At 42.0% G+C, this 12750-nt stretch overlaps 6 protein-coding genes across 16 annotated transcripts in view; 2 read left to right on the top strand and 4 right to left on the bottom strand.

Moving 5' to 3' along the window:
- Positions 1-445: 445 nt before the first annotated feature.
- Positions 446-1833, top strand: LOC104817283 (LIM domain-containing protein PLIM2c-like). Of its 2 annotated transcripts, none has more exons than XM_010546413.2 (4): positions 446-675; positions 902-1030; positions 1114-1212; positions 1313-1833. In XM_010546413.2, exons 1-4 carry the CDS (start codon positions 541-543, stop codon positions 1655-1657), a joined length of 708 nt encoding a protein of 235 aa, XP_010544715.1. In that variant the 5' UTR covers positions 446-540; the 3' UTR covers positions 1658-1833. The 2 variants fall into 2 exon arrangements, with proteins under 2 accessions (XP_010544715.1, XP_010544716.1); XM_010546414.2 differs by having other exon boundaries at positions 450-675; positions 1117-1212.
- Positions 1834-1841: 8 nt separating this feature from the next.
- Positions 1842-4126, bottom strand: LOC104817282 (phosphomannomutase-like). The gene is made up of 10 exons (XM_010546412.1): positions 3929-4126; positions 3780-3846; positions 3346-3422; positions 3181-3216; positions 2930-2985; positions 2721-2820; positions 2528-2623; positions 2330-2419; positions 2185-2236; positions 1842-2073 (listed from the first exon to the last, which is right to left on the bottom strand). Exons 1-10 carry the CDS (start codon positions 4040-4042, stop codon positions 2021-2023), a joined length of 741 nt encoding a protein of 246 aa, XP_010544714.1. The 5' UTR covers positions 4043-4126; the 3' UTR covers positions 1842-2020.
- A 277-nt stretch (positions 4127-4403) lies between these two features.
- LOC104817280 ((+)-neomenthol dehydrogenase-like) lies at positions 4404-5831 on the bottom strand. Its single transcript, XM_010546410.2, has 5 exons — positions 5705-5831; positions 5364-5616; positions 5207-5272; positions 4940-5110; positions 4404-4863 (listed from the first exon to the last, which is right to left on the bottom strand). The coding sequence occupies exons 1-5, from the start codon at positions 5725-5727 to the stop codon at positions 4486-4488; spliced, it is 891 nt and encodes a 296-aa protein (XP_010544712.1). The 5' UTR covers positions 5728-5831; the 3' UTR covers positions 4404-4485.
- An 81-nt stretch (positions 5832-5912) lies between these two features.
- On the bottom strand, positions 5913-7556 carry LOC104817281 ((+)-neomenthol dehydrogenase-like). Its single transcript, XM_010546411.1, has 5 exons — positions 7445-7556; positions 7122-7374; positions 6785-6850; positions 6522-6692; positions 5913-6423 (listed from the first exon to the last, which is right to left on the bottom strand). The coding sequence occupies exons 1-5, from the start codon at positions 7462-7464 to the stop codon at positions 6046-6048; spliced, it is 888 nt and encodes a 295-aa protein (XP_010544713.1). The 5' UTR covers positions 7465-7556; the 3' UTR covers positions 5913-6045.
- Positions 7557-8190: 634 nt separating this feature from the next.
- Positions 8191-12270, top strand: LOC104817277 (acyl-coenzyme A thioesterase 13). 9 transcript variants are annotated; one of them, XM_010546405.1, is made up of 9 exons: positions 8191-8348; positions 8566-8782; positions 8866-8912; positions 9463-9539; positions 10086-10187; positions 10300-10384; positions 10633-11489; positions 11628-11774; positions 11997-12270. In XM_010546405.1, exons 7-9 carry the CDS (start codon positions 11289-11291, stop codon positions 12138-12140), a joined length of 492 nt encoding a protein of 163 aa, XP_010544707.1. In that variant the 5' UTR covers positions 8191-8348; positions 8566-8782; positions 8866-8912; positions 9463-9539; positions 10086-10187; positions 10300-10384; positions 10633-11288; the 3' UTR covers positions 12141-12270. The 9 variants fall into 9 exon arrangements, with proteins under 9 accessions (XP_010544707.1, XP_010544705.1, XP_010544708.1 ...); XM_010546403.1 differs by having other exon boundaries at positions 8566-9146; XM_010546406.1 differs by lacking the exons at positions 8566-8782; positions 8866-8912.
- LOC104817279 (cell division protein FtsY homolog, chloroplastic) overlaps positions 12213-12750 on the bottom strand; it is a 2806-nt gene continuing 2268 nt past the window's right edge. The window contains exons 11-12 of one of the 2 annotated variants that reach the window (XM_010546408.1): positions 12673-12735; positions 12213-12592 (exon numbers count right to left, since the gene is read on the bottom strand). In XM_010546408.1, the coding sequence (XP_010544710.1) occupies positions 12479-12592; positions 12673-12735 (177 nt within the window). In that variant the 3' untranslated portion in view covers positions 12213-12478. The remainder of the gene's footprint in view (positions 12593-12672; positions 12736-12750) is intronic. The other variant, XM_010546409.1, reaches the window with a different exon arrangement.

Genomic DNA, 12750 nt, shown 5'->3' with positions numbered 1-12750 from the left:
TATATATATATATATTCCTTTCGCTTCTCTTTTTTCGGGCATATTCTCGAAATTGCCCCGCATCTTTTATTTTATCCCGATAACACCCCTTTCTCACTGTTGTCATTTTAAAATTTAAATCAAACATTCAGCATGCATGGACCTCCAAAAGAACCTTAACGTATCTCCGACTCCGAGTGTATTTATTTTATATACGTGTACAATTAATTCGAGGGAGGAAGATAGAGACACGTGGCAGCGTGGGATATTCTCGGGGAAACGCATACCTGAATTTCCTGGGGGAGGGAAGGCGAAAAAGACAAGAATGCCCCCGCGTTATCCACAATTAGATTAGATCGGTTTCCCATTATTAGGGGAGTTTCCACTCTCTTCCAGTCACGTGTCCCCTCCCCCGTGGGAAATCTCCACCACTCGAACCGAACCCAAATTTCTCGATTTTGGAGCATTAAAACACGTTTCATATAAGCCAAGGACAGAGCCAAAGGATCTTTTCCCATTCTTCTGTTTGTCGGTTTTCTGAGAAATTAAGACCAGAGAACAATGGCGTTTACGGGGACATTGGACAAATGCAAGGCATGTGACAAGACTGTGTACGTGATGGACATGTTAACGTTGGAGGGCATGCCTTATCACAAGTCCTGCTTCAGATGCAGCCATTGCAATGGCACTCTCGTGGTATCTATATTATATCGTGTTTTTCCTCCGTTACCTTAATGCTCACGTAACCTAAAAGTCGACCTTCGTTTTTGGCTTTGCTTCCAACGCCAAAACGATCAGACGTCTATCTAGAACGGATATCTCTCTCTGATTCCCTTATTTGTCGACAGTATATAACAGTGTGTGTATATGAATGTGTTTTGGACATTCTGGTTTCGTTTTGTTTTCCGGATGGTGAGTGCAGATCAGCAACTACTCCTCCATGGACGGAGTTCTGTACTGTAAGCCCCACTTTGAGCAGCTCTTCAAAGAATCTGGCAATTTCAGCAAGAACTTCCAAGCATCTGGAAAGACCGACAAGCCCAACGATGCGGTTCGTACACAATCCAGAATCTCTGTCTTTGTTTCTCTCTCTCCCCGTTCATATCTGAGATCTTTGCATGAATCTGGCCGCAGCAGCCGCCGACAAGGGCTCCGAACAGGTTATCGTCCTTCTTCAGCGGAACACAAGACAAATGTGCGGCTTGTCAGAAGACCGTTTACCCTCTCGAAAAGGTCCGTTTCAGTTTCCTCGCAATCCGAAAACTTTACATATTTCAAGAACAACGATCATTCTCGTCATGTTTTTTTTTTCTTGCCAAAAAAACAAAAAAAGATGACGTTGGAGGGAGAGAGCTACCACAAGACGTGCTTCAGGTGCGCACACAGCGGCTGCTCACTCACGCACTCTTCCTACGCGGCTCTGAACGGCGTCTTGTACTGTAAGGCCCACTTCAGTCAGCTGTTCCTTGAGAAGGGCAGTTACAATCACGTCCTCCAGTCGGCTAACCACCGCCGCACCGCCTCCTCCTCCTCCACTCCTCCCGAGCCGGCCGACCATGACCACGACCCGGACCATGACCAGAACAAACCCACTGCGGGAGATGGCGGTGAAGACGCCGGAGAGTCACCGTCAGCCACCAAGACCGAGGAACAGGACCCAACAGCCGGCGAGTCTTGAACATCTCGGGCTGAATCCGGTCACCGTTTTCCACGGAATCTGAGTTTTTTTTTTTGTGGGATTTGTTAAAGTTTGATGCTTTATATGGATTTGCTTTATACGAATATGTATACCCCGATGATAATTTCCATTTCTTTTTTTTGTAAACCGATTATAATGATTTGTTCATTCTTTTACGAAGCAGTAACATATATCAGTCTTATATAGATATTGGGAATCTTTCTTTTGGTTCCGAATCCAAATTTGAGAAGTCTGCAGTAATCAAAATTAAATTACATGAGAAAACAAGTACATGTTCTGAAAATTTGCCGGCAGAACGGTTTTTCACCGGGATGGTGTTTGTTTGTTCATGGGATGGTGTTTTCAAGACATAAACAGAGCTTTGCATTGTTGCATTGTTTCGTCCGGGGTCGTAACTGCGAAAAAACAGAAACAAACAAGCAAGAAAGCATGTACAAAGATCAACATTAGCATGGTAACGCAGGTCGAGATATTCGTTTGAAATATATATCCAAGTTCTAGCTCACCTGTATGACCAATTGTTATTTCCGACACGTAAATTTCATAGTCGTTTCCTCCCTGCCAATCCGTAACCATAAGGTTAACATTTCTCAGTTTGTAGACCTAGACAGGAAAAAAAAGGGCAATGGATGGGTAAATCTAAGGTACTACCTCGTAAGTTTTGTCACCAAAGAAGTGAATTTCATTGAAATCCTTGAGATATTGCAAGCAGTATGTCTTGTCCCAACCCTTAGGGAAGACCTGTTCCATATCGTAACCAAGCAAATAGGTTCAGTGACAAGTTATATAAAGGTCTTTTGTCCGACAGCTCGAACTTAAATAGCGCAAAATCATATGACACTGACTCACATCGAAGCTTATTTGTCCTCCTATGGAGAAAGTGAGATTAAGATGTGAAAACTTCTGACGAAGTTCAGCCACCATCTTCGGGCGTATATTGTGAATCTAAAACAAAAATGTTAATGATGTGAATATATAGACTGATAAACATGTTACCAAACGCTCCTGGTAGGAAAAAAATCCGATGGTAATAGTTCCTGACCTTGTCGTATTTCTCAAACTCGTCTCTTTCCTCTTGGCTGCAGTTGCGACCAATTGGCGACACATTGAGCATTCCATTCCGAAACTCTATGAACGTGCCCCTATGTATTACACCCCATGAAGATTTTCTCTTATCACTTTAAGAGCCACTAAAATACATTCACACACATATTGAGTTTCACAACACTAGTAGCTGTGATTCTTACATACCTTTTGATCGGGATGTCTAGGTCTGCAATGTAGTGCAGGGTATAATTTATGAATTCCTGCATCACCATGTGCACCATATCATGATAATCACACACACATGTGCATACGCTAAGGAGCATCTATAATTTTAACAAGTTCCCCGGAACTGCAGACTTTCATCTTTTATTTTTCAGACATTAAACCGCTACAAAAATTCTAAGCAGCTACCAAAATGATTCTGAACCATTCCAACAGGCATAATGTTTCTTTACCTTGAGTTTATCTTCTCCAAGGAACTGCTTCAGATCCTGACAAGGCGATAAATACACAAACCATCAAGGCATTTCAGAGAAAGGCTACATCATAAATGGCACACACAGAAAATGACTACGGAATGTATAGAAAGCCATTGCTTCAATACGAATAAGCGAATGTACCTCTTTCCCGATAAGTTTCCCATCTTTCTGGGCAACAAGGCCATTCTCAGAGAAGACGTAATCGTAGTCGTGAATGACTGCACAATGCAAACTCAGAACGTTAAAAGTAGCATTAGCGGATTTTCAGGATGACAACTACAATGCCCATCAAGAAAGCAGATAACAAAAGGAAGGCTCTTTACACAATCCAATGCGAGAGAAGCCGAAACATTCAATGGACAACACTCGAACTTCTTCTTTACCACTTTAATCTAGTGTGCCCAGACAAAGTCTTCCGTACATCTAAAGGATTCATGTCGCAGGCGACATGACAAAACGGAGATCCTTTCTGAGTACGAACGGATCCGCTTCTTAAAACACAAAGTCTTCCGTACATCTAAAAGAAGCACTACTACCTCTATCGCAAACTCAAGCTGATAGGAGCATCGCCGTACCTGATTTTCCGAGCTGCTCGGATATCTTGCTAAGATCAGATCCACCAACCACTCCAACAGTCACAACCTGTGAAGTTCAAAGACATTTCGTCGAACACAAACCGAACACAAACCTCTGAACAAGGAACACATTCGAATCTGTGACAGACCTTACGCAAATCGCGCATGAATTCGAGCATCTCTCCAGTAGCCGCCTTCCTCGGAGCCGTGAGGGTTCCATCGACGTCGAACAAGGCGATCACACCGGGCATCCTCGCCGCCATTGAATCAGTGGAAGAGATCACGAAGACGGAGAGTTTTCCAAGATGATGGCGGAAGTCTGAAGATGCGAATAGATTCAAGTGTTGCTTGAGATTTGGTCCTCTCTTTTGGTCTTCAGATTGACGCCACGTGGATATCTTTTTTGGGGAAATAAACATTTTTTTTCGTGCTATTCCCTTGGAGTAATTACTGTGATAATATTTATATTATATAGTTTTCTTGAGTTTTAATCTATTTCAAGGTCTATGTAAGAGCATAAAATCATTTATTTATTATTTTATTTTATCCAAATTTAGTACATAATTATATTAAAGATTGTCGAGAAAACACAATAAACTATGAACAACGAAATGGATAGAAACATTGGTTAAAACCCACATTTATTCAGATTATAAATTATCAAAAGACACTTCCAAATCCAGCAGCAGATCGCAGAGAAGATCAATCAGAACTCTGCAAGTTTCTTGCGATCGAAGAAACAACCAGAGGGGCCATCAATCTGGAGCAAAGCCAACATCACGGCACATGAGGCTCCTTCTTCTACAGACACAACTCCAGTGTTGAAGTTCATGTCTGTCTTGACAAAGCCAGGACAGACCGCATTGATTCGAAACCTAGGGCGTTCCCTGGCCATGATCCTCGTGTAAGCGTTCAAACCTGCCTTGGACATCACGTAAGCCGACATGAACTTTGCCCAGTTCCTGGTTTTGTCCTCGCCTTCCTTGAAGTCCTTCAGAAACTGGTTCAACACTTGGTCTATTCTTTCTTCGGTGAGATTTTCTGCGTCACTGAGTATTCCCTTCGCCCATTCGTTCGTCACATTCTGAGAATGAAGAACACAAAGGACTGCTCATTGTTCAAGCACTCTCTTAACACCAAAACGGGATCGAGATCTTCACCTTTAGACTTCCCATCAAGGCTGATACATTGACGATTCTTGCAGAATCAGATAACTCGAGGAGTGGGACAAAAGCTTCGCACATTTGCTTGGGACCGTAGTAATTAATCTTGAGGCATTCTTCTGCGAGCTCGTAGTTTTCTTCAATGGTCTCCTCCCATTTGAAACCTTCCTGTTATATATAATCTTAGTTAACTCCATGAAAGCATTGAACTTGAAGAAAGCTGTATCACGGGCTTGATCGAACTTTAAACGCGTAGTTAATCACCTTCCCTTTCCCAGCTCTGAGAGCATCGCCATCCAATATCATCCCACCAATCCCTGCATTATTGACCTGCACATCAATCAATGACCACCCCATGCTTAGTAAATGATACGATTCTTCAGCTAGAGGAATCCAACCAGTTTTGGATCATTAATCATACCAAGATATCGAGCTTTCCGAATCGGGTTTTCACAAACTCAGCGAGAGCAGTGACACTAGAAGTGTCAGTCACATCTAACTGATGAAACACAAGGTTTTGATCAGAAACACCAATCTCTTTCTTCAGTTTCTCGACAGCTTCAAGCCCTTTGTTCACGCTTCTCGCTGTCAAAACCACTGTAATCCCATTTCTTGCTAATTGCCGGCATATCTCAAACCCAAGCCCTCTGTTTGAACCAGTCACTACAGCATACCTGTGAAACATTACAACTGATGAAGAACAAGGAAAAGACAGAACAACGGTTACAAGTTAGAAACTGAGACAAGATTTGGTAATAACACCTTGTTGTTGTCTGGTCTGCCATTTCTGAGCCTCTTTCTTAGCTTCCAGACAGAAGCGAGATGCTTTAGAACAACCTTCTCCTGCTTGACTTCTTAAAGTCTTGGCAAGCAAAGTTTGACTGAACTTAGAAGAACACGTCAAAGTTTGACTGTTCTTCCTCATACATACGTAGAGTAGTTATAGACCACGGAACATAGGCTGAAGAAATTTAACATTAAAATCCATATTTATTGATTTTACATTATCATTTATTCCCCTCCTGGGTATGCAACTTATCATTATTACACGTACATTACACAAGGACAAGACACTCCATATGCAGTCTGCATGGAAGAGAATGTCAGAACTCTGAAACTTCCTTACGATCAAAGAAACAACCAGAAGGGCCATCATTTGGAAGCAAAGCCAACCTAACCGGACTTGAGGCTCCTTCTTCAACAGACAAAACTCCAGTGTTGAAGTTAATATCTGTCTTCACAAACCCTGGACACACAGCATTGATTCGGAAAGATGGGTATTTCTTGGCCAAGATCCCCGTGTAAGCATTCAACGCGGCCTTCGAGACCACATAAGCAGACATAAACTTGGCCCAGTTCTTGGTTTTGTCTATGCCTTCCTTGAAATCTTTCAGAAGCTGGTTTAGCACTTCGTCTATTTTCTCTTCGCTGAGGTTGTCCGCATCAGTGAGAATTCCCTTAGCCCATTCGTTCACCACATTCTGGTGCCAAAAACAGAGAGTTCACAAGCGAGGTTATGGTACAGTTATGATCAAATACCCCCAAGAGAGCTCAAGCATATCGGTCATCAATTGATCACCTTTAGTTTTCCCATGGAGGATGATACATTAACGATTCTTGAAGAATCAGAGAGCTGAAGAAGGGGTATAAATGCTTCACACATTCTCTTTGGACCATAGTAATTGATTTTGATGCATTCTTCAGCTAGCTCATAAGTTTCAGAGATGACCTCTTCCCACTTGAACCCTTCCTGCCATAACCATTGTAAAAGAGCCTTCACACCAAAAGCATTTCACTAGAACAGAGATTTCATGAGCTCAATCTAACTAATGTCGCAGTTACCTTCCCCATTCCGGCTCTCAGAGCATCGACATCGGTGATAATCCCACCAACCCCTGCATTATTGACCTGCAAAGACCACTCTGCTTTTACTGTATGATCTATAAGAATCTAACCAGCAATATAGAACTTATTCAGAGCAAATTATTTACAAAAATTAATGAAGAGCATTTACTTCTAGACATGAGCTTCAACTAAGAAAACAATAAGCTTTACATCTTACTAAGTCCTGTTTTTTTACAACATATGAGCTTTAAAGAACAGAACTAGGACCAGATTATTGTAAACTAAACATAAGTCCTAACTGAAGCCAAAAGAAAGCAAAGATAATCAATCATACCAGGATATCGAGTTTTCCAAATCGGGATTTCACAAACTCGGCAAGAGTGGTGATACTAGCAGGATCAGCCACATCAAGCTGATGAAACACGATGTCTTGATCAGGAACACCGAGCTCTTTCTTCAGTTTCTCGGCAGCTTCAAGCCCCCTTTTCTCGTCTCTAGAGGTCAAAACCACTGCAATCCCTTTGTTTGCTAATTGTCTGCAAATCTCCAACCCTATCCCTCTGTTTGCCCCAGTAACCACTGCCAACCTGCGAGATCCGGAAAAACTGAGGCCATTAGAACAGGAAACGAGCAAATTTTGGACAAGAATGAGAATACCTAGTCACTTGGTCTGTCATCGTGATTGTGAACCTCTTTCCTAGTTTCCAGACAGAAGTGAGATGGAGAACAACAGGCTTCTGCGTCTTCTGTCTGTATCTTCGTCATATACGTAAAGCGAAGTATTGGCCAAGGAACGTGGAGTGGAAACCATGAAGCCACGTGGCACCATACAGTGATGTTGTGGAAAATGCCAAAAAGTTGGTTCCTTTTCCAGAAATTTCATCATAGAGTGGCCCCAGATGCAGACCCAGCAAATTCATAATCCTCGAAATTGTTCCATCAATCGAAATGGTAAGAAACTGTCATCAACTGTGTGAAACACACTCCATGATCAACATCTCCAGAGTGTCCAGATGAATCTCCCCTCTTCTTGGCGCGTGTAATCAACGACCAAGGGACGATTAGCTAATCGATGAGAGCATATCTATCCCATGATTATCTAATCCATTCGATTGATTTGAGCTAATTCGAAGCAAAATCGTGTCTAAACGAACCCTAATTTCATAACTCCAATCAAAATCTAAGAAATTTTAAGATGAAACCTGGGAAAGAAATTAGACGTGCATTTGGTCGACGATCGACGCCGGTCCCGGACGGCAAACTTTTGGTTCTATTTTAGTATTTAACAAAATATGAGGGGCCAAATAAGAATTATTCATAAAAAGTCGGGCCGATAAAAACATATTTGGGCCTTGATCATAAATGGGCCTATAATAATGTGATCAGTGAAATCCAATATTATGTTGAAGATGGTCATACGACGCGTCTGAAGCGGCTCCCTTGGCCGTCCGACGGGTCCGAGCATCGGCGTGTAACAATGCTATCTTTCTCCTTTGATTAATTTTCTGAAATTCGTCCTTCTAGGGTTTCTCTGCACAATGATTCCTCTCGTCTTTAATAGGTAAGTTAAAAAGGGCAATCCTTTCCGGTTATTCCGAAGTTTTCTGGTCGAATTTCCAGTTTTCCGAGGTTTATGGTGTATTGTGATCGAAGTGTCTGATGAACTCTTGGAAGAGATTTTGTTTTGTGTGCAACAAGAGTTCATTACGATATGTTTGAATTTGAATTGTTGATTGAAGTTCTTACTTCACATGTTCTGTTGTTATCTTGGGAAAAAGGGAGTATGCAGGAACAGGAGGAAGATCATTAATTGGTGAAACGTTGTCAGTTGGATCCTTTTTCTTGATAAGTTAATGTGTTTCGCCATTTGATTTTCGGACAATGGACTGAAGTTATCGGAACTGTTAGATTGGCTGCTTGAGATAAACATGATGTCTTGGGATTGAAGTTCAGTAGTGAAACTATTGTGATGGAGATGACTGATATGTAGCGTTGGTATGGCCCAAGAAACTCATTTATTGAACAAAGTATTGTTTCTCGTTCGCATTTATCCTGTTGCTTTTGCACCTTTCATGCAGGGATTGTATTCTGAATTATTGGAATCGATAGCTACCAACCGTTCTTGGTAACTAAATCTCTATTGGGAATATATTTGTATCTCTGTTTTCCGTGATTATCATTATGTCAGTGCAGTTCATATGCTTGCAGTTTAGTTTGTTTCTGACAGGATAACGGCATGGGGTTTGGCACGAGTATGTGGCGTCCATTGAAATGCCTAAACCCAAACTTGCTTTTGTTTCCATGCTTTCTTCTACGTTTTACAGTTTTTTCCCGTTTGCATCGGAAATTATTCAATGAGGTAAGTTTAGAGTATGGGGGTAAGATTTATTTGCGCAAATGGTAGTAGCAGAATCTTACTGGAAGTGTTCTCCGATTCCCATTTATAGTGTAGCGGACAGGGACGAGTTCTACACGTGGCATCGGGTTTTTTTGCAAATTTTCCTTATAAAGCGTTTTGTTCCACCAAACTTAGGGTTGGAGATTTTTTACCATAAGAGAAATTAGGATTCATATACACAATAGGGAGAAGAGCCATTTGTATTGATTCATTTATGAAATGACGAAACGCAATTCATCGGAACAGGACTCTGATAGCTTGGTTATTTTTGATGCAGAAGAGAATTCGAGGAGGCCGATCCCCGATGGCTGGCGACTGGTGAAGGGAACCAAGAAGAACGGTACTCATTACTCGGTATGGTGAACAATTTAACATTCAGTCATGTTTCTATGATACATTACCCTCGTGGTTTTGTTGTGTTTTGTCTTTTGATTCCTTTTCTTTAACATTGATAGTTTGGAAGATTTGATGGATTTGTCCCAAAGTGTTCTCTTTTATTACTCTGATCTCCCGAATCTCGTAACTTCTCCGTGCCTCATTTACCTATCTTTGGATGATTATGCCCTATGATTTCAACCAAACCTATTATGCGTCTCTTATTGGATGCTATCAGACCGCCTTGGTCGTCCTTTAGCAGGTCACAATGACCATATTGTTCCATGGATTAAAAGTTCCTATGCCATAGTTGCAGAGGATCCTTGGATATGAGTATATGCTACAGAAGCTAACAAGAAAACCAAATGGCTCTGTCTGTTTTTGTGATGCCGGCTTTTGAACCCTTGGCATTGTCAATACTACCGATAAATTTATTGTGCTTGTCCACATTCTGGTTTGGTATATGTTTCGGAGTAAATGTATACACTCACGGTGTTTAACATCTCTTCTTATAATATTGTGCAGTACTACATATGCCCAGAAACTAAGCAGCGGTTTTCCTCTTATGAGAACCTCATGCGTTATGTCCATTATGCTGAAGTTGCACTTGTTTCCATCTATTCACCTGTGAGTTTGATTTTTTGTTTCTTGGTACATGGACTGATAAACAGACTTTAGTTTTAAAAATAATGCATTTACTCGGACGCTGCCCCTTGTTTATTTCCGCTCGTTCTTGCAGTATTTTCATGGCAAACCAAGAAAAGGTGACATGCCAACCAGCTCCAACTGTCAAATCGTGGTTGGCCCGAAGCCCGGTTCAGATGGTAAAAACATCATCATCTTCTTCTTCTTCTGGATTGCAACTTGAAAATGAAGATAATTCTTGAGAATAATTTGATAAAGGAATTTCTAAAGCAGCTTTGAGTTGTGTTCTTGCAAGATGATAAACTCAGTTGAAGTCAGTAAAATCTCGACACAGCTTTCGTCTGTATCTGTAATAGGAAAACACGAAGAGGGTTCTCCTTCCGGGTCTAATGACTCTATCTTGCATGAAACTCTCTACGTATTGCAGGCGAAGATGAATCTTCTGATGACACGAGCTCTGATTCAGAAGACTTTGATGTACCCGAGAACGTTTTGGCCGAAGAGGAGCTAAATCCGATCCCTGACATGTATGCCCTTCCACCCATGGATTCGATCGTTCTGCTGCCCAATGAAGAGGAAGAGACCCAAACTGAAACCGGAAAGAGAGGACAACCCAGAGAACGGACCAAAAGGCCAAGCCACAAGACCAAGATTTGGACGTCGAGATTCAACAGCATCAAGGGGAAGCGGATGTTGAGGAAAAGAAGAGAAGATTACATGCTTCTTCGTATCGTACCCAAAAGGCGGAGACTTTGAGCCATCTTACTGTTTCCATTTGTTCACCATCTCCTATTACAGACTCCATAGATTATGCTTTTACAGAGGAACCATCAGAACTAAAAGCCTCTATTTTTTGTTACCTTAAAACCCAACAAGACAAGAAAGAATATCGTGTGTTGTATGTTCGATTTTTACCAATGATGATGTACCCTTTGATCTAAACTTGCCATGGAGTCAGGAACTAACAGTGAAGACGGAGATAGATTTAGAATGTGTGGCTTCCAATGGGTCTTAGTTTTACGTGCCTCCCATTAAATCACTTCCCCGAAACTTGGAACAGAAACCAAACCCCCCAAAAAAAACATGTCTCCGTCCGAAGCTGTAGATCCGAAACACGCAACGGCGGTCGTACGATTCTTCGAGAACATCGGAGTTTCGGGTTTGGTCGGAGGCGATTTCACCTCCGCCGACTCGTTTTCCGACATCATCTGCCACTATCTCACAGCTCTCTCCGTCGCGCGCGGTCGCGTCACCTGTTCACTCTCCGTCCAACCATCTCTCGTTGTAAAACCTATGCTTCTTTCTTCTTCTTCTTCTTCTTCTTCTTCTTCTTCTTCTTCTTCTTCCTCCTCCGCCCCTGTTTTCGAATTGAACATAATACGAGGATTCTGATCCAATTGAGTTAATGGGTTTTTTTGGAAGAATGTCTTCAAAGGTTTACATGGAGGAGTAGTAGCATCAGTTGCAGAGAGAGTGGCGATTGCTTGTGCGAGGACCGTCGTGGCTGAGGATAAGCAGCTCTTTCTCGGGGAACTGAGCATCTCTTATCTCTCCTCTGCCCCTCTCACGGTGAGACACTGTCCTCTGTTCCTTAAACTTTCTCACCTTTAACAAAAAAAGATGAATCTTGTCTTGTCTGAATCTCTACCAAGGATAGATCACACTGATTTTGTTCTTAATGCGGTCTACTACTTCTGATTCTTTGTCTGAATGTGGTTAGGTTAGACTTGCAGGCTAACTAGACATCTCTTTTAAGGCTCTTTTCATTGTGACTCTGTCAATGGTTAACAGTCTGAAGTAGTGGTGGAGGGTTCTTTGGTAAGGAGTGGAAGAAACCTAACAGTTGTGACAGTTGAGTTCAAGATCAAGGACACCAAGAAGCTCGCCTATATCGCCCGAGCCACCTTCTACAATCTCCCCACCTCCAAGCTTTAATCTCTGCATTTTCGATACCCAGTCTCCGGAACTTGATCAATAACAACTTTTCTGAATTCAGAAAAGTACATGTATCCAAAAAAAAAAACCGGCATGGTTGCTGATATATTTATGCATGTGCATTGCTCAACTTGTTAGTTACATCTCCTTTTTGATCAATGACTTGTGTCTAAATGCACATGGACTGCACTCCCAGCACAAGTATGCATACCGAGATATTTGCACCGAATGAAGCAATCTAGTGAAACTGCAGCTGCTTTGCTCGGGTGGGAATGCATGTTTGCCTTTGTAGAAGAGAATGGCCCTTGAGAAGCAGTCGGAAAACTAGGGTTTAGGCCTTAGGAGAATATAGCGTTGACAAAGGCCTCAGCATCAAAGGGTTGGAGGTCTTCTACACCTTCCCCTACTCCGATAAACTTTACGGGAATGCCCAATTCATCAACCACGCTGACCTGCAAGTGTTTAGACTACTGCTTATTGAGCAAAATTCTCCGAAACTAAAGGGACGGGAACAGAGACCGGCAGGGTTTACCACACAGCCTCCTCTGGCTGATCCATCCAGTTTTGTCAAGATCAAGCCGGTTATTCCAACAACCTGGAAAGAGGGACC

Source organism: Tarenaya hassleriana, unplaced genomic scaffold, assembly GCF_000463585.1.
Source record: "Tarenaya hassleriana unplaced genomic scaffold, ASM46358v1 Cleome27, whole genome shotgun sequence".
In the NCBI taxonomy this organism is placed as follows: Eukaryota; Viridiplantae; Streptophyta; class Magnoliopsida; order Brassicales; family Cleomaceae; genus Tarenaya; species Tarenaya hassleriana.
The sequence above is the reverse complement of the archived record's forward strand: the minus strand, read 5'-3'. Positions and strand labels throughout refer to the sequence as shown.